Below are 22,584 nucleotides of genomic sequence, written 5' to 3' on the forward strand. Positions count from 1 at the left end.
AAAAAAAAAAAAAGGATTTAGGGCTGTATCTGTGTGTTAGGTTATTATTAGCAACGCATCCCTACAAACAACTCATCTAGTAAGGAATTAATTTAGATATAATATGAAAATACTTATTTCTGATCTGAAATCAGAATCTTTCTTTGTGAATTGGTTTTGCCCAACTTTCCAGTTGGGAAGACAACCACAGGACTCATAAAAATATGCTTTACCTTTAATTACATCTTAAAATGAATACCAAAATGCTAGTGAATCACACACTAAAATATACTGGAAATTGTTTTCCCAAGTCAATCATCTACATTTTTATGTAACCAGTCAGCAACTTTAGTTAGAAGTTGTCTCCTTTCCATATTTTCAATTTTTGAAAACTCCAGTAGTAGAGTAGCAGTCACTCTCTCATCCTCTTCCAGTGTAGTATTATAGAAAACCTGCAACTGAATAAATAAACATGAGGTTAGTCCATGTAATTTCACTTGAAGCAAACAACCATGTATCTGACAGACACTTTAGACATAGAAGTACATAAAACAGGGAAAGACTGCTAAGAGTAAAGAGTGGACAAGGCAAGGATACGGATTACACTAGGTGGGAAAGCTCCTTGCACACCAGGAATGTGCCTTTTTGCATTCCTTCTAAAGATCCTTCCAAATGTAGCCAGCTTCACTACTACTGGTGTCTGGAACTAGTTGGGGAGCAGAATACTCTTGTGCTGCCTCATCTACAATCACAGTGCAAAAAGTCTCTCCCATCAATCTAAAGAGCAGAAGACAAGCCAGGACTTAAGAATAACAAAGAAATGTACACAGATATTGAGGGGGGGGGGGTGCACAGTGAGAGAAATGAGGCAGCTGTCTGCCTCACAGATGACAACCTAACATGCCAGCAGCCTAACTTTTGTTAAGTTGCCTATGGACGTTATGGAGAAAGTTATCTTTACAGACAGATTTTAAAGGTTAAAATGAGGCAGCTTTGATGATATTTACTGGGTCTCTATTCCAAATCTGAAAGTTAACTGAAAGGCTGACACTGGACTATTGTTTTTGTCATCACAGGTAGTTAACTTTTCCCTGAGGTACAAAAGATGAAAAACTTTTAGTTCGTGCATTTTTAGGAGAGATTTCTTTTATTTTAGGAGCTAACTGACTGAATTGTTCTTCTAATTAACCATCCATTCTCAGTTACTTTCTGTATATATGCATGCATCAATCAATGGCTGAAAAAGGAAAGCACGTTTTTTCCTGTAATGACAGATACTCATGAGAATCTCTCATTACAGAAAAAAATGTGCTACTTGAACTGTAGTTCAAGGCTGGCACAGGTGTGCTGATCACCTGCAGACAGCACAAAAACTGAACTCTTCAGGAAAAATAAAGAGTACCTTGGGAAAGAATCTAGGCAGTCAGAGTGGAGAGGAAAGAACAAGAAAAAGAGAATGAAACAATGAGTGATGGTTATCCATTCGTCACAGACACTAATATGTGGAGGTCTTATTGTGGGGAATAGCCTAAAGAGAAGCTACAACCATATTCCACAGATTTCTACCCACCAGCAGGTATCCCAAACCCAATCTATCCCCTTTTTACAAACATAGATCAGCCCAGTTAGAATCTGTTGTTCACAGGCTCATCTGAGCTGCCATGCAGACAAAGGGAAAGAACTGTATCACACGTGTTCAGGCCATCTGTTCAGCACATGGGCAGACAACTTCATATGTTGCACCCACACAGAGCCGGACAACAACCATCCCTGTGCAAAAGCTCATTTTAATGCCATGGTGAATAACCGACTGCATGCAAAGATTCAGAGCTGTGGGTGCATGTCTGTAGATTTATTTCTCATGAGGAGGTATTATTTTTCTCAGCATTTCAACACAACATTATACAATACATGTCCTGAATGTCTTTAAGAAATGAGATTTAAAAAGCTGTATTTTCAGACTGAAGATAAAGTTGAAACTAATTGCTTTTCTCATTTACCTCTTGGATCTGTACATCTGTATTGACAAATCTTCCCATGACTTTTAATACATCATGCAGTAATTCCTTTCCATACCTGTAAAGTTGAGATAAAGACCCTTCCATGAGCATGTTTGCAAAAACACTAAACTTCATCTCACTTGAAAATACTCCTACTATTTGTTTGTTATTTATCATCTTGAAAATACCAACTAAGCTGAAATTTGCAGTTGTATACTCCCTCCCCCCTTTTAAAGCAGCACAATTAAAGTTCAGTTTAGACATTTGAACATGATGATACACACCAATTACTCTTCATTTTCATTTTCCTGTAAGATCTGGTATTTCTACTCTGGTAACGTGAATTTTTGGCTTAAAAAAGATAACTTTTGTGAACCCATGCAGACAAACCATCCAGAAAGGCTGCGCAATAATGATTCTAACAGCTTGGTGTTTCTGTTCATGTCTTGAGGACAGCGTATAAAGCTAATATCCACACTGTTCTTTCTGTTTGAAAATGACGTGTCAGTTTCTCAGCATATTTCTCAACAGTATGGAACAGCTAAAAGCTCTATAAGGGAACAAGCTGGTGTGACACAAACCTGCTATAATTTGCCTTTACTAGAACTAGCAATACAGCTACACATTTCAATGCTCACAGATGGCTGGTCTTAGTTTTGTTGCCTCAAATGGGTCCTGAGGGACTCCTGTGCCACCAAAGATAGCAGGATAGATGGATGTCACAGCTGTGCTTGTATTTAAAAATGCCAAGGAGAGAAGGAGTCTTCTAGCAGGCATTAAAGATATTTGCAGATAGCCCAAGCCCATGTGCAATTCACCTGCATCAGTGCAGGTAGGCTGGAGATGGGTTAGGACTTAAGACAGTGATTAATAGTATTACTAGTCCATGAAGCCCTCATAAACCTGTATGATCCAATCCACCATCTCTAAAAAGAGAGAGGGGGCTCTCTTTGGAAAAGAGGTTGCAATCTTACTTTTGTAATTTACACTTGTGCTTATGAAATGTTAGTGGATAAACCCATTTCTATAGTATATGGGGCAACACTTTTTTTTTTTCCAAGCTATGCATTTTTCTCCTGATGGTGGAACTGTCTGGTTGAATGTGTAGCAAGAAATTTACCTTTCTATTTATGCAGTGAAAAAGATAAACTAGAAAGATTCTCGAGTTGCCTACAGGAAGCCTATGTTGCCTCACATTATATTACAAGCAGCCTGAATAAAAACACAAACAAAAGTCAGGTCAATGATGGTTTCATCTGTGATGTCCAATGCTATGCTCCTAGCACTGAGGCTAATCCTGTTCCATCACTTTCCATCAGGTCTATTCATTTTCAAAACTCTTACTCATTTTCTTGGCTTCTAGTTTTCCACCATCACTTTGCTCCTTTTACAGCTCCTTAAACCATTTGTCTACAGGGCCAGTGTACGGGGCGAGACGCTCCTGACCACAGATAGAGCATGGGTCAGTGGGAACACTTGTATAATGTGTTTGCATAACCAGCTTTTACAAAGGCACCTGTGATCAATCGCGTGATAGTCTAAACAATGTTCTCCTTGGGGACATCAAAAGGCTATCATATTTACAGATCACTAGCTACCCAAAGCATGCCTAGTTTTGTTCTTAGCCCCTTATGTGAAAGATATAACTCATGTCATCCTGTCAATCAGGCAATTGGCACTGAGTCTTCATCCCATAAATAAAGTGCCCCAACTTGGGGTAGCTCTCACTGGCTGGTCCAGATGTCCAACGTCATGATGGAGGACATGACAGTTCAACAACTTTTCTAACTGTTGCCTATCAGCAGGTAAGAGTATTCATTAACGGTACTGTGCTTTGCCTACACAGCATGTGGCTTATCTCTTTTCTTTTTGCTTATGCTTATACTGCTCATATTCCTCTCAAGCTTAATTATATTGGTAGACAATGCGTATAATTACAATAAAACCCATCAAACTCTGTCCATGGTCTCTTGGCATTCTATCATCCAGCATCCAAAGGACCTGTGACAGAGAGCCATCACCGTACTTCAACCATGCACTCTTCTGCTCTTCCAAACCAGTAAAAGCGTGAGGATATTCCTGTTTTGAAAGTTTGTTCTGTTCAATGTGAAATGCTGCCTGGATAGCAAGAAGCAGGGAACTACAGATTTCATGGCAGCTAGTCATACAGATAGTAAGTCATACTTTCACTTATATCTTGCTTACTTGTTCCCTTTACCAGTGTTTACAAAGCACATATTAAGCGTACTCTGAGAGATGGATTTTTATCTTCCAATGTCTCATAACTGGGAAAGCTTACCATTTAAGTAGGTAAGTAAGGGTCAGATTTTCTAGAAATTTTTACACTTAAAAGCACTGAGACAGTCACAAACAGGCTCATTTTAAAGCATTCTGTATCTGATGTGAGTTCTTTTTTGACATTAAGACCTGATGATCTGAAAACCTTAGTCTGTGTACATAAGGAATTGCATCAATCATTACCAAAAAAAATCATCTCTGAAAGAAAAATCTGTATCTGGATTTTACATCTCAAACAGCAAGATGAAGGAAGGAGTAAAAAGAACCACAGAAATAAAGAGAAACCAAAGGTTTGGTTGCTTACCATACCTTTCACTTAAAAGTGGCCAATTTTCTGTAACAAAGTCCCAGGCTATTCGGTGCCCAATGTCCTTCGTTACCACGTATGAAATGATGGTTGAAGTACAGTTAGAAGAAAATAATGTATCACTGAGTCCATATTGCAAGTATCTGTTAGAAAAGAAGTTTATAACTATCAGTTGCTGTTCAACAGTCATAACATAGAAATATGTACCAGTTCAGGACAATTCTTGCCTTTCCAAATACCAGAATGTGGAAAGTTATATCAAACTTGGTGTCACTCTGAGCCATGTATTCAGCTTGAGTTTTGTCCTTGTGTTGGTAAAATTCCCTGGTCTTGCACACTGGCTGTCCACTTCTCAGTAAAATGAGGGTGTAGCACAACCAGCATATACATTTGCCTTTTTTGTATATATTACAGAAAGAACACAGAGAACAACTCCCACCAGACAACCCTGTGGAAGGAGAAACTGCTCCCACGTTTCTGGAAAAATCTCCAAACAGACAGAGCCTAAAAAGTGAGGTAGCAGTAACTTACACTGTTGTGCAGAGGGGACTGGCTGTGGTTAACAAGGCATCTAAGATACTCTCAGGCAGACTAAGCCATGACTTCAGAAATATTTAACTACCTGCCACTGATGTCAATGGTAGTGGGTGACTGATCATCTTTGAAAAGTAAATAACTCTTCTTTTTATTGCATAAAAGCATTACTTTACAGTCTCCTGCTTTCAATGGGTTTTTGTTATTTTAAAAAAAAAATCTTCTCAAAGAGTATCAAAAACTTCACTGGTAGAGGAGATGAGCTGGGTTTCTCCCATTTGCATGCCACCAGTATGCTTAACCAAATGGAAAATCTGTAATGAGGACCAGGAAAAGCCCAGCTGAACGTTCCTCAACCCAAAAGACATTCAGGGTGGCATTTAGAAATATAGATTGCCTTGTCAGCTACTACAGCACAGGAAGAAAGAAGGTCATCACAACTTCCTGAAATGGTGTTTTCTTTTTGTATAGAGTACAGTATATCTTACAGCTTGTCAGGGACCACTGCTAGCTTGTGCCAATAATAAAGTCACCAAAGGGCCATAGGTTAGGTGGAAAATAGCATAGCTCCACTCAGACATGTCTTCCCCATCCATCTGGCCATCTTCTCAGACATATCTCTTCTGCCTTCTCAAATGACCACCATCACAGGGGCAGGTGGTTGGCAGGAGAAACACCTCTACTACTCTCAGAGCTTTAGACACACTGTGTTTACGCCAATGCTTGGATGATCATTCTTTAGGCCATCAGCACTGGCAAACTTCTGTCCTATGAGATATTCTTCAGGCAACGTGGACACGATATATTACAGAACTCAGCTTCAACACCTTTTTATTGATAAAGTGAAAAGATTTTACATGAATGTCACTGAAAGATGATAAATACAGTATTCCAAACTGGAAATTTAAATAAATGATTTCCCTGTGGCAGTCTACACTTCAAGTAGTGAACAGTGTACTAGTCTACTTTCATTTTCATCCTTCACCTAGGAATGGACGATTCGGCTTCCATGCAAAGGCTAAATAGGCTTTGAAACTTCAGCTTGAAAATAAAATAATCAGGGGAGAAGCGTTATGGGAAAATGATATAAAATCTTAAATGGTGAAGAAAAATGTCAAGGCAAATTATAAATACTGTTTTTACAGTGCAGAGAGCAAGGGCAGCCAATGGATTCAAAGTTAAAAAATGACAGGAAACAAACCAAAAGTTACATACAATATATACAAAAGGTGCATACAGCATGCAATGTTACAGAATGTGTTGTCACAATCTGCTGTAGCACCTGAAGAAATATTTTTAGTTCAAAAGGAGATTTAGATATATTGACATGTCCATTGGTAGTGTTAGATATGGCACACTAGTTACCAGCTTGGGAAGTCCTTTCCTCAGTCATTAATGGCATCGAGGATGTTATACCTGCAGAATAACCATTTGTATATGCACTGTTTATCATATTTTCCCTGTAAGAAAACTCTTAAGATTCTGACACGGGTGTGTATTAAGACACATGGCTCTGCAGCAGGTAAACCTCTGCCAGGCTTGTATGGTGTCCTTTTTTTCTTGTGATTTCTACCCACAAAGATATACTTTGATCAAGGTCACCTGTGAAGCAACCATGACTCTTTGGCACAGCTCATGGCAGAGAGGAGGATGTCTTTATCTTCCTTTGTGGAGTCAGTATGGTTATACATTTCCCATGCAAAATTCCATTCTTTATCACTTCCCAGTGCAACACCATAGCAACTGAGCGTTCTTCTAATTAAAAAGGGAATTCTGCAAAGCAAAATATGGTTAAAAGGTACTGTATTGTTATGAAGTCAAAACAAGCAATTGATACATAACTGAAAAAAATGTTTATTACAGTTAAAAGATGCACAATAAGAGAAATATAAATTAGCAATCTAAACAAAACTGTTAAATTTGATTGCTTTATTCATGATTTAAATATTAACAAAAAATGCAGTTTAAAGGCAAAACAAAAACTATTCATTTTAGGCAGTTGGGTCAAGTCAGTTTCTGTACAGACCATGTCGATGCCACTCCTGCACATCTCAGCTAGTATATCGATCACACCATTAAAGAGGGTACAGCTGCATATAACTGGGGTTGTTTAGTCTGGAGAAAAGGAGGCTGAGAAGAGACCTCATCTCTCCCTACAGTTGCCTGAAAGGAGGTTGCAGCAAGGAGGGTGTTAGTCCCTTTTCTCAAGAGACAAGTGATAGAACATGCAGAAATGGCCTCAGATTGCACGAGGGGAAGATTAGATTATACGTCAGGAAGAATTTATGAAATTATTAGAAATTATTTATCACAGAAAAGGTGGTGGTTGGGCATTGGAACAGGCTGCCCAGGGAGGTGGTGGAGTCTCCATCTCTGGAGTTATTCAAGAGATGTGTGGATGTGGCGCTTAGGGATATGATTTATTGATGGACTTCTTAGTGTTAGATGATGGTTGGACTTGGTGATCTTCTTAAGGGTATTTTCCCACTTAAATGATTCTGTACTTCTATGACTCTCTAAGAATCAGTCCAGACAAGCCTTTTGAAAGTGTCTTCAGTGAGTGCATCCAGGAAGAAGAGCCATGGGTACCACAAATGGAAACAGAAGGGACATTTCTCCATGCAACAAGCACCTTCCCATTACTCAGACTTCAGGGGAGAACCCTCACAATGGCAATGCCATTCATAAAAGAAACTAAATGCAAGCATTTTGAGCGTAACACTGCACTTCAGGTGCAAAGGCTGAATAGAAAATTTCTCCTGTGGCAATGACATGTCACTAACACTACAACACATCAACCCTTTCCAGTATTAGCAACATGTCTACTACTCTACTATTGCAAGCTATCTAAAAACTCTTTAATGCTATTTTGAACTAATTCCCTGTAGCAGAATGTGTCTCACTGCTACAAACCAAACTTTTAACCTCCCAATAGCATACTGTTAATCTGCATAGTATTAGATAAGACCAAGGTGGTAAGTAGAGCTATAAAACTATTTTCCATTACATCAGAAGGTAGACTTGGAAAAGAAAACAAGTTTCTGGTAACAATAGCCATTCTTCAGGCACAAAACCAGAAGCAGAAAATTCAAATTTAAATATGATTTAAGAAAAAATCCTCTGAGTTTCACTAGGCAATCATAGAGAAAATGGAGTCAATACCAGCAAAAACAGAGACAGTATTAGTCAGAGAAAAGGCTATATGACAGCAATATTCAAAGGAAAATGCAGACACAAATAATTTATAAATTTTGTAAACTATGAAGGTCTATTGAGAGTTAGGGAGAGAGACGGGTGTTCTGGATGATAGACATCACTTGTTGAGAAGTGAAAATGCAAGCTGCAGGGATTTTGATAGCCCTGCTGGGAGTTGGAGATTTTACTGGCATAATAGAAAGTGTTGGAATGTTTTATCTGGATATGTGCTGGAGCATAGGGAATTTGCCGCTAACATTGATACTTGCTGGAACTGAGTGGTTATGTTAAGATAAGGGATGTTTTTATGAGGAATTCTTCTGGATCTTATTTGAGTTACAGAGTCTAGCAATGTTTTTAATAACCATTTCATAATCTTGCAGAAAGAGGCCACAGTAGGTTGATGTGTGATAATAGGGTATATGGTTAGCTAAACTATTCTTTTCAAGATGCTTCATGGAAAACAGCCTTGGCTAAAATACCGCTATTCTGATATCTGCAGCTGTTTTCTTAGTTTGAAGAATACATTGGTTATTGAGTGTAAAGCCATTGAGGGTGAACATAAAACAGATAAGCTTTGTATATCTTTTGGCTGCAGCTCTGATGTTAGCTATTGAAGGCAGGCTGTACAGGCAGCGCACTATGGGACACTGGTCTACTGGCTGGTGACAACTAAGGTGGCCCTGAAGTCACTTATGTTGTATAGTTCACAGAGGAAGCCCGTTGTGGCACGAGGGAAATTTGGAGTTTGGGGTTATGCTTGCTGAGGGTCGGGTTTATTAATCTTGGTATTTTTTTCTGAGAATAGCTGTGTGGTTTGAGATTACTGGCCTTCCAGGATTCTCTAATTTGTACTTCTTGGGGAAGATGCAAAAAAACTTCTGGAAGGAAGGTGCATTAGGTGATGCCATTTTCCTGGAGCTTCTGCAGAGGTGACATTGTGGTTTCATAACCTTTGAGTGCAACAGAGAACACTACTTTACAACACTACTTTAGATAGGTCTACTTCAGTCCTATAAGCAAAAAATTAGCTAAACTGAGAAACTGGATGGGAATCATGGCTCTTGGCCTGTTACCTACCTACTTACCTACGCACACACACACACACACACACAGATAAAAATGCACCATATCAAGTCCAGTTAAGTTCTGCAAGGCCAGGAACTCTTTGGAAATGTTCAGCTGAAAGCTAATTACCTTATGTAAAAAGGAGAAGCCTACTGACTTACACGGATGTGGGGATCCTACAGGGTATGGTAACACACCTGGTGCTCACGTGTGTGCTATTAGGACTTTTGCTCTCGGAATGGAGAACATACAAGCGTAGCATAAAGTAACATAAAGGGACCTTTTCTGTGAAGTATGAGCCAAAAGTGTATTGTGCCCTATTCCCCTTCTATCCAGCATATGAAGAGCTTCCTCTTTAACTGAACAGGAACTGCAATTTGTCGTTTGAAACCTAAGAAGTTTCCTATCTCATATGATTTTTTCCTTAAAGTGCGATTTCTTTCACTTAATAAAACACATAATCGCATTATTTCCCCACATTTTTAGCCATGCTAAGTTCAATGCTGTCAAGTCTCTTTGAACTTATCTTAGTTCTAAAAAAGATAGCAAAATTAATTTTCTCCATGTAATTCAAAACCAGATCAGCTAATATTTCTTAGACTTGTCAGCTCTTGAACTCAGATGAGGTATATAGAATTCCATCAGCAAAAACTAATTTTGAGTATTCTTAATAGGGGAAAATGGGTGACTATTTTGAAAATAGTCTCAGAGCTCAGAATAGTATTCTTGCTGTTAGTGTGGGATACTACAAATGTTCTTTCTGGAACATACCAGAATGTGTTTAGCCCATTTAAACTTTTTGCTTCATCTCCAAAGCACTTTTTTTTTTTTTTAAATGAGGGTGGTCACTAAAAGGCTAATAAAAAATACAAATACAAGTTCAGTTCAATTAGCCAGTCACACGTATCAACAGAGGCAGGACTAACAACCAAAACATTAACCTTTTACCACTATAACAAATAAAAAGAAGAAATAAACTTTAAATATTCACTCACCAGTGCCAATACTATATGATTATTGCATAGAAAAAAATCAAAAGGAAAAGGAAGGAAAAGAGAATAAGAATTTCAATACATTGTAATATTTCTTTAACAATGCAATACCCTAATACAGAAAGTCTGATCCTGCTAGAGCCCAGACTCCATTCTCACAAAGCAGAAACCTAGCCACTAAGCTCCAGTCACAGCACAAGAGCTGACAGCCCCTCCCAGCACCTGTTCATGCAAATACAGAACATGCAAAATGATGTGATGGGTTCACCCATCAAATGATATGGGTATGAACCCATATCATACAAACATAGCTTCACTCTCTACTACTTAGAGAAGCCTAGAAATTGAGTCAGTATATGTGATGCCCCAAAGGCTGTACTGTGAAAAAGGGATTGGACAGTATGGGATTTAAGCCCTAATCTGAGCTTCATCTCTTATGAGGCTAAACAGACTATGGTCTGTAAATTGTATGCAAAAAGCAGTAATTATGAAATCAATATAAAGTTGGGATTTGGGGAAGTGGTGAGGCTTTATGTTCGTTTTCTTGTCTTGACGTGGTTTTTTGTTTGTTTGTTTTTCTCAAATTCTGTAGGTCTGTGGAGAATGAGCAGTGTTCTTTCTCATTCTGCCTGCCACATGTAATAGCCCACTAACTTCCCACCTCACTTACACATGCACACCTCATTATTGTTCTTACTTGTACTGAGGGTTGTCCATCCATTTAGTATACAGTTCAGATGACAGGTCCAAACAGTCTTGGAGACCCAACCAGCATGCTGTTGCAAAAAGTTTTTCCAAATACACTCTTGAAGAGAAGCCAAAATAGCAAGAATAAAAGATAGGTATTCCACATTTGGAGTACTCAAACTGTGCTTGACCACAGTTTTTGCACATGGTGCTGTTAACCCAGGAGAACCTCTACTAAAGAAAGGTACTTGAAGTTTAATAAAAAATAAAAAAAAAGAAATTGCTAATAATGGATTCCTGACATCAGCAGTCATGGATATTAGTGAGGCTACTCATGTAGTCTAAAATTTATTAGCTTTCTGTGTGCTTTATAGCACTGTTGCTCTAGTTGCACCTAGTCTCAATCTCAAAGCAACCCTGATACTGCATTTTCATTAGAAGTATCATCATAAGTAACACACACATAAGGACAGTAAGAATAACAATTCAGTTGCATTCAAATTAGACCATTTTTCTCTATCTTCTATTCAAATTTATAAAAGTGAACTACAGTGTATCAGATCCAATCATATCAGTCCAAACTTTTGAGAAAAATGGAATACTTACTGTGCAAAATAGTCATGTTCCAAAGCATCAACATTTTGACGAATAAAACCTGCATAATAATGGTATATTGGCAACATTCTCTTTAAAAGGTATTTCTTTTAAAAGAAGGGAAAGAAAAATTATTTTCATGTAGATGTATATTTTTATTACACTGTGTTTGTCTCTACTTACTCAGATTTATCCTAAAAATTTACCACTATTAATTTCTTGGCAATATAGCACATTAAAATGAAGTATATAAAATAATCTATATAAAATTCAACACACTTGTACTATTCAAAGTGGGAAGTTACTATTTCACATCACAAACACCTTTGATCTCGGTACAAACAAAATAAACGTTCATTCTCAAAGAATAAGCCAGGGAAAAAAAATGGTAAAAAAAAAGTTCTCAAAAGAAAAATATTCTTCTCACATATTTTAAACATGCCTACACTTTAAGAACTTAAGAGAATCACTGTTGTGGTATTGCACTTAAAACAAATGTACAGTCAAATAGCAGTCAAATAGATAAATAAGAAAATACCATCTCATGTAACAAATATGGGAAAGAATCATCTCATTTAGTTTCCTAAGCCAGTTCCTACTTTCCATGTAGATTTTCCTAATCCTCAGTTTTACAAAAACAGCACAAAACAAAACCCTAAGATCAAAGTTAATATTAAGAATGTGAACATATTTCTGTTTTATAGTAAGAATTATTCATAATGTAGTGATGTTCATCATTTACTAGTATGTACAAATAAGAACCTCATATTTAAAGAAGTTGGCAAAGTAATGCAAAGGGAATTATAAGAACTATGACCCATCATACTTGTTACTTTCATGAGAATTTATAAAGCACTCAGTTTAGTCTGTTTTATTTAAATGCGCTAGTATCTTTGCTAACAAAAAATGTGATACCTTTAAAAGTGGATATACTTCATAGTTTTTCAGAGTACTTTCCAAATTCTCTGGCACTAGATTTAACAATACCACATTCCATATGAAGAGTTCATCTTCTCTGGCAAGGTACTTTGTTAGTTCAAGTGCTGTTTCAATCTGAATATATCCAAACCTATTTGAAGATAAAAAACATTCATATTTGAGCATACTTATTCACATTAACTATCTATCATGAATATCTGTTTATTTATGAAACTGATGATACAGGGTGGGGAGTGAACTGTAGAAGACACTGGAAAATTAAAATAAATGTAAAACAATGGTTCATCTTCTAAGAGCTTAACTCTCCACCCATTTATTGCAGAGCACAATGCCACTATCCAAATAATGGGGCAATCATGGCAGTAAGCACAGCCGCATGCAGACTCAGTTGTGGCTGTGTCTGTAGGATTAGGTCTAAGCACATTTACAGCACGTGTCATTCTCACTAGATAAAAAATGCAGGGAAAAAAAAAAACACAGTTTTCACTTTTAACACATTTATCTTTTTACTGCTAGACAACAGATTTGCATTACAGGTTCTTTCATGGAATAAACATCATTATAAAAGTCAAACAATTTAAATCACATGCACACTATCCCAGGGATTAGCAATTTCAGCATGGCATTTCTGTACCTTAGCATGAAGCTAGCATGGAAACCGTTCTTTCCCACAAAAAAAAAAAAAAAAAATCAAGCCCCAATCCACCAGAACAGAAACACTTCTAGCATGCCTATACAGGACCACAGTTCAATACTTCACAGTTACTCCCCTTATTATGTGCCAGGCTTGAGCTCTCTTATGAGAAAGGACACTTTTACAAGAGGAATAAAGGTAATTTTGACTTCCTGCTCCCAGATCCACCTCCACAGGCTTCAAAGGGTGGCAGTGTGCTTTGGCCACCTCCTCCCTAGGTGACCTCCCACATCGTAGGTGCCTGATGCTTTGGGCATTTCTGGTATGACTGAGACACAGGACTATTACGGCTTTGGCTTCCCACAGTACTGTTGAGCTCTCCAGTAGCATGGTCCTGCAGCCTCTTAACATGAACCTCCTCTAAGAACTGCCCACCTTTCAGAAGGAGGGAAGAGTGACAGGAAAACTGATATAAAATTGAGTTATCTTAAAGTGATTTTCTACAGAACTGTAGCACCCACAGTGCAAGTACCATGTGATCTTTTTCTGCCAAGATGTGAGTGACGAACTCATCCACCAGCAGAGGAAATGAAAGAGGTACTAGGAGAGACACAGGACAGCACAGCTGATATTCCCCAGACTAAACTAAGGAAAGGAAAATTCACTATCTTCATTCAGATTTTTTTTTTCTATTACAACACATCTAGGTTAGTCCCTAAAACATTCATGACGGTGCCATCATTCAAAATACTTGCTAAGAGATGGAACACTTTAAAAGAAATTTTGAAAATCACTCAACAATGACAGATGAATGTAGTGAATACTTCACACCCTCCCATTTTGTTGAACCATCTGTTGTTCTTATGAGGCACATATGGATAGGAATGAAAGAAGCAGAAACAGGAATGCTAAATGAAATCATGTACTTTAATTAGTTTCTTTGACATATGCAAAACATACTTACTGTGTCAATGCAAAAACATCGTCTAGGAGCTGGAACCTGCTGACAGCAGGAATAGCCTGCAGAAAGCATCAATACAGTGTTAATAGATCTAAACACATCATTAAGAATTAAAAAAAAACTGTACTAGGTTTCATATGTGTAATACATGTCCCTAACATCTTTCCTAAGCCAAAATCTTCTACAAAACATATTAAAACATATCCTGTATTTTAAGATGAAGTTGTTTATGTGATTTTAGGAGCATTTATATATATAAATATACAACTGCATAACACTATGTGTGGAACTTCAAGACCTTCTTCTTTGCATGCTGAAATTAAAATAAAGAAACTGTACATTCCCTAAAAATAGCCTTGTTATATCATTCTGGCACATTTTATTCCTTTTGAGGCTTCAGTTCAGAATACATACTCACATTAGTCCAGACTGGAGTGTCTGACAACTGTCACTAACTACCTTACTGAGGAAGGACTGTGGGTGAGTCTCTGCCTACAGCTCATGCTGATCCCTCTTCATCTCCTCCCTGTTTCCATAATAGTAAGGCTTGGCTGCTGATCTCGCCAGCCTTAGCACCAACCAGTACCAAAGCACAGCCCCAAGTCAGCAGTTTGTTCTGACTTAGATTTGCTGGGAAAGAAAAGCTTAGAAAAAAGAAGCCAGTGTGCCACAGAGAGGCTTGGTCACACCTGCGTGTTCTGATTAGCCTCGTATTCAGACCTCCCAGATAAGTCATCTGACTGCACATCATTAGTGTGTGCCCCAGACTCAGAAAGCTTAAACTTTCTCAGCTTTGTTATCAAAACCAATGAACCAATATTATTACCAGAGCCTCTCTCTCACTCTAGGTCTTGGAAACATTAAATACTATGCAACCCTATATACGGCAGTATGGATGGGTTGCTCTATGCCTCATTTACGTCCAGCCCATGCTGTGGCAAGTCAGCCACACTGTGTCACTGTCTGACTGTGTCACTGTCAGTGTCACACTGACTGTCACTGTGTGACAGTCCTCTGTGTTGTATAGTCTACAGACTATTGTTGTATAGTCTACAGAGGACTAAAAGAGCCCTGGTAGAACTGACTGGAACCTCTCAGAACATTCTTCACACAACACACACATACAAAGCCCAAAACACCCAAAAACTCCATCAGATGCATTTTTTGTTGTTGCTGTTTCATTGGCAGAAATACTGTGCTTTGAGGAAATGTGGAAATAAAAACTTTCTCCTAACTTTCCTCTCCGTGTTTACCTAACAGCAGATAAAGCTTAGTCATACATTCACACTGATAATTCTTCAAGCCAAATTTAAGATATTGGAAGAACCACAAGTCGTTAAGACAACTTTGAAGACAGAATACCATCTTATGTATGCTATTTTTCAACTTAATGCTTATGTGAAACTACTTGGGCCTGTTCCTATTCCACTATGGAAGTCTGCCAGTGACTTTAGTCATGCCATGGTGGATCATTTGTTCTTATGTGATATATATGAATTCTTGTTGTTCCAGGTTTTCATCAAAGTGATTACTGGTAAGAACTGCAAGAAGAAATACATGGAAAGAAGCCAATTTATAAGTTTTAAAAAAACAAATATGATCTTACCTTTGGATCATTTTCAAGCAAGTGTACTAATCTTTTTAAGTTTAACTGATCATAGTTCACTCTGTAGTATCCACTTAAATTTACATTTAGCAGGATCCAGTCATATTCTGATTCTGACACTTGCATTTCAGGAAAAAATTCTGTAAAATGATATTTAAAAGTATTATTTTATTTTATGCACCCTGATAAATTCTCTTGCATTTATGAACAGTGGACTCAACGATCCCCTGTGACAGAGGTCTGAGGCTGGACACAATGAGAATCAACAAAAGCAGGTGCATTTGTGATCTATGCTCTGCACAAAAGAATAACTTCAACAACCACCTGACCCCTCAGGAACTGAGCACCCTGAAGATGGCAAAAGGCAGGCTGAAGACCCATGCTTCTCCTAAACCACTGGCTAGTAGGCAGTCCACAGAATCACAGAATCACAGAATATGCTGAGTCAGAAGGGATCTGCAAGGATTGTTGAGTCCAGCTCCTGACTCTACACAGCACCACCCAAAAACCAGACCCTACGTCTGAGAGCATTGTCCAAACACTTCTTGAACTCCGGCATGCTCAGTGCTGTAACCACATCCCTGGGGAGCCTGTCCCAGTGCCTGACCACCCTCTGGGTGCAGAACCTTTCCCTAACACCCAGCCTGACCCTCCCCTGTCCCAGCCCCATGCCATTCCCTCGGGTCCTGTCACTGTCCTCAGAGAGCAGAGCTCAGCGCCTGCCCCTCTGCTCCCCTCGTGAGGGAGCTGCAGGCTGCCATGAGACCTCCCCTCAGCCTGCTTGGCTCTGGGCTGAACAAACCAAGGGACCTCAGCTGTTCCTCATATGTCTTCCCCTCCAGAACCTTCACCATTTTCATAGCCCTTCTTTGGTCACTCCCTAATAGTTTTATGTCCTTTTTACACTGTGTTGCCCAGAACCACACACAGTCCTCGAGGTGAGGCCACACCAGTGCAGAGTAGAGTGGGACAATCAGTTTGGAGAGTTCAGTAAAGTCATCTAAAAGTAAACAGCTTGGGACTATATGATCTTTAAGGTCCCTTCCAATCTGAGTCATTCTATGATTCATTCTATGATTCAATACCTCCACATACCAAGACATGCACCTTTGACACACCCGCTGCTCCCAGTGTTCCTCCAAAACACAACCTTCAGTACCCAACAGAACAGCTGCCTACTAGAATTTATATAAAAGGTGATCAAGAAAAACAAAACAGCTAGGTTTATATGAGAGGCAAACAACTGAAAAAGTTTACTTTTATTTAAAGTCTTGTAGTCCTGCTGAGTTACATCACATCCTAAAGTCTCCTTTTTTCAGTTGTTTCATTTCACTACTGCCTACATTAGGTGTTTGTCTGATTACTTGCTCCTGATAGCTTACAGGTCACTGTGAGGGAACAGAGCAGCCTTGAAGGCTTTAAGGGGATTCAGACTCTGCTTCAACTGGGTATGATCAGCTTGGCTTAAGAAGATGGCAAACTCTCATAAGACAATAAATCAGTATTGGTGAGAAGGCAGGGACTACAGTGTGTTTTGACAGAGCAAGTAGTACAGGATTCATCCTGAGTCATTCTCACAAATAAAACAAAAGGAAAATGTCACACATGACAGTTACTAACTTAAGCATTTAAAAGACTGTGGATGGCTAGGATATGGCACTAGCAGTGTTTTCCATATACTATTTCGATGCTCTGCTAATCATCAGAAGGACTTTTAGATGCATTTAAAATAGCAAACTTATGCTCAGAGATGCTGCCCATTCCTAAGCTACACCCCCAGGCCAAGTGAAACATGTTCTACCACAGCAGCATGGTTTGCTTGTGTTTCGTACATTCACTGAACAGATGTGCATCACTCAGGGATTGTGTCTTTACCTGCCAGAGACCAACACAATCATATTAGCAGAAGATAAGTATCTAGACATTGCCAGAGAAGCCTTAAAACAACAGGACAGGCTGTTAACACTGTACAGCACAGCTGTGAAAGAACGTGTTGGTTACTGATAGCTTGGAGCTCACAACTCAATTTAACCTGTTCAGAAGTAAAAGAAATCAGCTCCCATGGAGCTCTTTTCAGCAAAAATAAAAATACACGGCATCACTTCTGAATTTTTCCTTTTTTGTGTTGTTATATCACTGCAGAAGCTATTCCAAAATTTTAGGCAAACCAGTACTTCATACCAAATCCCTCATTTTCATTTACCCAAACCATGCTCATGAACACTTCTGATTCACAACAGTAACAGAAGTTCTCAACCAGAAGCCATTTCAGTCTCACAGGAGCAAAATGGTAGCTAAATATCTCAACATTTTTACTCTTGTAAGGAACCATCTGGTTTATCTCCACATCAAAAAGTCTAAAAAAGATATCAGAATTTTTTTTTTTTAATCTTCAAGCTTGAAAGCAAGTCACTTGGCTGAAGTCTAGCGTCTGGGAAGTTTCATACATGGCTTTCAAATACTAGTGGAATGCATTTTAAAGACTGAATTTCTACTTTATTGTAGTTCCTTCAGGCAGATGCAACACAATGTTTATTTCATAAATTCTTCTGTAGCTCTTAAATCACATAATGGCTGAGGAAATGGAATTGCTGTCATTTCAATAATAATAATAAGCCTAGCATGTAACACTAGTCCTTCCAAGCAAGCAGTGCTTAACACTTCTTTCCTATAAATTTTCTGATTTTTCACCTCACTGGAACATCCACTGATTGCTTATTTATTTGCCCATATGCTGTGAAATAATCACTCAAGCTATCTTATTGCCTAATAAATAGGGTAAGACCATTGCAAACAGAGGGCAGAGAGTGACAAAACACACACACTGTATTGTAGTTTTGCTCTTAAGCATTCAATGAACACTACAGTCTGTGCACCTACTTGTAACTGATTCAAGGTCTGATAGAGTTGAGGGGTGACTTACCAAAGAAAACTAGTTAACCCATCCTAATTATTACTTTTCTTCTTTCTCAAAAAATACAGCTGTTTATTGGAAAGCACTAGAATGAGAAAACTGGATTTTGTATTTGAGTGGAGATGCCTATAAACTCACTTTTTTATTATAAACTCTTAAAAACCTTTTGGAATTCTATGCTGTTGATAAGATTATTTTTGCATTAAATTTGCATAAACAAATTACACAGTGTTGAAAAAGCTCATTTTCCGGTTTTACAGATATCCGTGCTTAACAATGTTTTTTCTCTTCACACAGCTGGTTTTAATCTTTTTCAGATTTCACATCTACTTCTTGAGCTTGATCATTTTCTGATGTATCACAGACTAAGTCTGAGATGCTACCTATATTCAGAATCTCTCTTTAATGTTAGTAGGATCTGCTGAAGTAAAACTAATACAGAAGCATGAGGAGCTTGAAGTTTGGATTTGTGTACAAAATGACAAAATTAAAATTACTGTGGAAATCTAGGTTCATAACAGGAATAGAGATTCTATCATATTATTAAAAACAAACTGAAGTTTGATGCAACATAGAGAAAAATGTGTTAACTTATTCGAAAATGTATTGCTATTTTAATATAAAATTAACACAACAGTTAGATGTAGACTTTAGTGGAATAAAGATTTATCTCCCTAACCAATTCAAATATGTATTTTCTTTAAAGGAGTATTAAGCATGTTTTTATCATGTTGGTTTTAGCATGTGTGAACAAATACGTTACTTACTGCTGCTTTTATCTAGCCATATTAGAGGTTGTGATGATCCATTTCTCATCCAAGAAATAGGAACAATCCATGTGTTGCTTAACAAAAAGAGATAATATAATTAATTATTTTGCTTAAAAAACAAAAGAAACAAACAAAAAACTTCTCTGATGTTGCTAAACTAAATGCAAATGAGTTCTTACAAGAATTTCCATCTACCATCTCTCCTCTCTGATACACAAAACAGTGTCAGGTGGTGGTACTTATGCTGGATCAGCACTTAGGTTCATTGATGATAAAGGACTTTTAGCCAGGATTTAAACAGGCACTCATATTTAGACTGTTCTGTGCTAGACCTTTTTTATATCACTGCATCCCTGTGCTCTGGCTGTCCTTCTCCAGGTGATAATTTTATTTTCCCCACTTGTTACACTTCGCCTTATTTCTGGAGACTGTAAATATTCTTTTCAGAAGTGCACCTACTAAAACAGGCTCCAGGCAAGCAATACAACTGTAATTCTGATGACTTTAATTTCCCTTCTGAGGGAATCTAAATCTCCCAGTGAAAACAGATAAACTATGACAGCCTGAAGTTGTTAATGAAAATGAAAAATTCTGTAATACTTGTCCTGGATTTGCTTAAATTCACATGGTATTGCCTCCTGCTGTAACTAGAGTAACAGACGTGATGTTTGTAACTTGGAACTCCGTATCTAAGATAGCCAAAGACATTGATTGGACTAGTTTTCTACATTTCCTGGAGCTTGGAAGCAAAGGAAACTCTATGGTTCTCATCAAAATTTTGCTTTTGGCTCTCTGCATGACTAGCAACAGCAGCCAGGAAAAAAATGCTTTGGGTTATGCTCCCCTTTATACTTCCCTAGGTGATAACTCATCTCATGGACTTTCTCCATACATCCCAAAGCTCATGACAAGTGCTGAATTTCACAGAAGTTCAAACTCTGGTCATGAGTTTCCCAAGTGGATGACCAAAGACAGCTCCTTCTATCATTGTTTTTAGGTATCTAAATATGCAGCACAGCCTGCAAAAGTACCAGGAACTCAGCAATGCTCACTAACAGTCAGGAGCTTTAGAGCTGCATGTCAGGTACTCAGCGCTTTCTGAGTAAGGAGTCATCTACAACAACCCCTTTGTCTTTTCTACAATGATGATACTGGAAATATGTCAACTGGAAAGAAGCTGCCACATGGTTCAGGCAGGTCCCCAGTCCCCAGTCTGGACAACTGAGATGAAGAATGAAGAAAATGCTGGGCAAAACTACTGCCCTGAAACATATTCATGGCCTGTACGTCCTTCCTTACAAAGACATTACGTGGCTAGAAAAGTCACTACTGCAGAGGAACGCAACCTTCAGTGAAACAAGCAACTTGAAAAACTATCACAAACTCCAGTTTTAAACAAAATTTACTTTACAGTTCATGCTACAAGGAAAAAAAAAAAGGAAAAAAAAAGTTAAGAAATCAGATCGTCAAAACATAATGAAGAGTTCCCTGCAACAAACAGGGAATAAACATAGGATAAGGACACAAACTAAACATACTTGTAAGAATCAGTACTGGTGTTTTCATTCTTTTTATGAAGAAATTGTTCCTGACTGATTGTGCCAGCGGTTATGTTTAATGTTAAAACTGGAAACCCATTTTGGCATGTCCAGGAATCCATTATTTTTTTTACAGATGCTGGCAACTGAACTTCATCCTTTGCATCTACAACCTTTAAGAGAAACAGGAATTAGAAAGATTTAGGACAAACAGGTACTTACTGATTCTGCTTCAGCAACAATCTAGGGGTTGTTCTAACGCATTAGAGAAAATAATTGCTTAGCAGTTTGCTGGTCTTTGAATCATGCACAAAATCAATGTATCAATGTGTAAAGAATGCTATTGACATTATTATACTGAGAGCATGAGCCTTTACAGGAATTATGACATTTGGAGAAGATGTTTCTCATTCTTATAACCTGACTGCTAACCTTTCTCTTTTTAGTGTTAATATACTTACACCCCTGTATGGCTGTGACAGACTTAATTTATTAATTTTACTGAAATAAAGCTACCAGAAGACAAGAGATTTTTAAGTGACAGCCTAATATACAAACTGAACAGCAAAGACATACCGAAAAACATACTAAGCTAGAGTTCCAACCAGTGTGAATTGGTATCTGTTGGCATAGAAGATGTGACAGACTTGCATATCTGAAATTGTGGCACTCTTGTTCTTAACCTAAGACTTTTTTCTGTAACACAGTGAAAGCCTTTTTTAGAGGAATAGGGAAATGCTTGTTTGTTTTTTTTTAAATAAACCTATCATTAGCACCTTTTTTCTTACTCAGACTTCTGCCAAAATCAGCAAAGGATGAAATGCTGAGCTATTGCCATGGACTTTGCTGAACTGTAAGACTATAGACTTTGCTGGATCTGTGAGATATCAGCATCCTTAATCATCAAGCCCAAAACATCACACTCTTTGATCTGGCAAAACATAAGCTCCAGAAAAAAAAAAAAAAACAGGCTATCCAAATTCATGTAGGCTAAGGTGATCCATGAGCCTGAAAACTCCACTTGACCCTAATTTTCCATCTTATTTCTCTGCTCCTTGTACTTGGCTGCACTGATCTCAAGTGCCGTTAAGTAGCCAAAAAAACATTTCTGAAGACCTAAGCCAAAAGAGCCGGCAAAGCAATTTTTTTTTTTTTTTTGAGGGAAAGACTGCACTAGGGATAGCCAAATCCAGTGCAGTCTTCTGCAAGTAGTATGTACCCTACATTTGATCTACACCAAACCCCAGAGCAAAATACTGAAGATAAAATGAGTACCATCTGTATGTGGGTCCAGAGATCATCTTGGTTAGCATTTGAAAAGGAAAATTCTTTCAGATATGACTGCAGGAAAACAAGCAGAAGCATCAGAATTCATGAGAGTTCAATAAAAAACATCAGAAGGGCAGACAGTACTTTGTACACTTGCCATTTTCAAGTTTATAAATCAAGATGATGATGTTAGTTTTTCAAACTTACATTAAGAGCTTTGATAAACAACTTCTCAGTCAGAAAACCAGAAAGCATCCAGGTAATAGCAGCCCCCTGAAGTACAAAACAAGCTATGATAA

General features: G+C 38.1%; 1 protein-coding gene across 1 annotated transcript in view; it reads right to left on the bottom strand.

Moving 5' to 3' along the window:
- Positions 1-391: 391 nt before the first annotated feature.
- The window catches only part of LVRN (laeverin), a 41,402-nt gene continuing 19,209 nt past the window's right edge, over positions 392-22,584 (bottom strand). The window contains 15 exon segments of the mRNA XM_050716543.1: positions 392-437; positions 610-674; positions 676-756; positions 1,980-2,055; positions 4,587-4,727; positions 6,721-6,891; positions 11,071-11,178; positions 11,667-11,761; positions 12,570-12,723; positions 14,192-14,247; positions 15,795-15,934; positions 19,476-19,552; positions 21,017-21,189; positions 22,292-22,357; positions 22,493-22,558. Coding sequence (XP_050572500.1) covers positions 392-437; positions 610-674; positions 676-756; positions 1,980-2,055; positions 4,587-4,727; positions 6,721-6,891; positions 11,071-11,178; positions 11,667-11,761; positions 12,570-12,723; positions 14,192-14,247; positions 15,795-15,934; positions 19,476-19,552; positions 21,017-21,189; positions 22,292-22,357; positions 22,493-22,558 — 1,515 coding nt within the window.

Source organism: Cygnus atratus, chromosome Z (genome assembly GCF_013377495.2).
Source record: "Cygnus atratus isolate AKBS03 ecotype Queensland, Australia chromosome Z, CAtr_DNAZoo_HiC_assembly, whole genome shotgun sequence".
NCBI classification, from domain to species: Eukaryota; Metazoa; Chordata; class Aves; order Anseriformes; family Anatidae; genus Cygnus; species Cygnus atratus.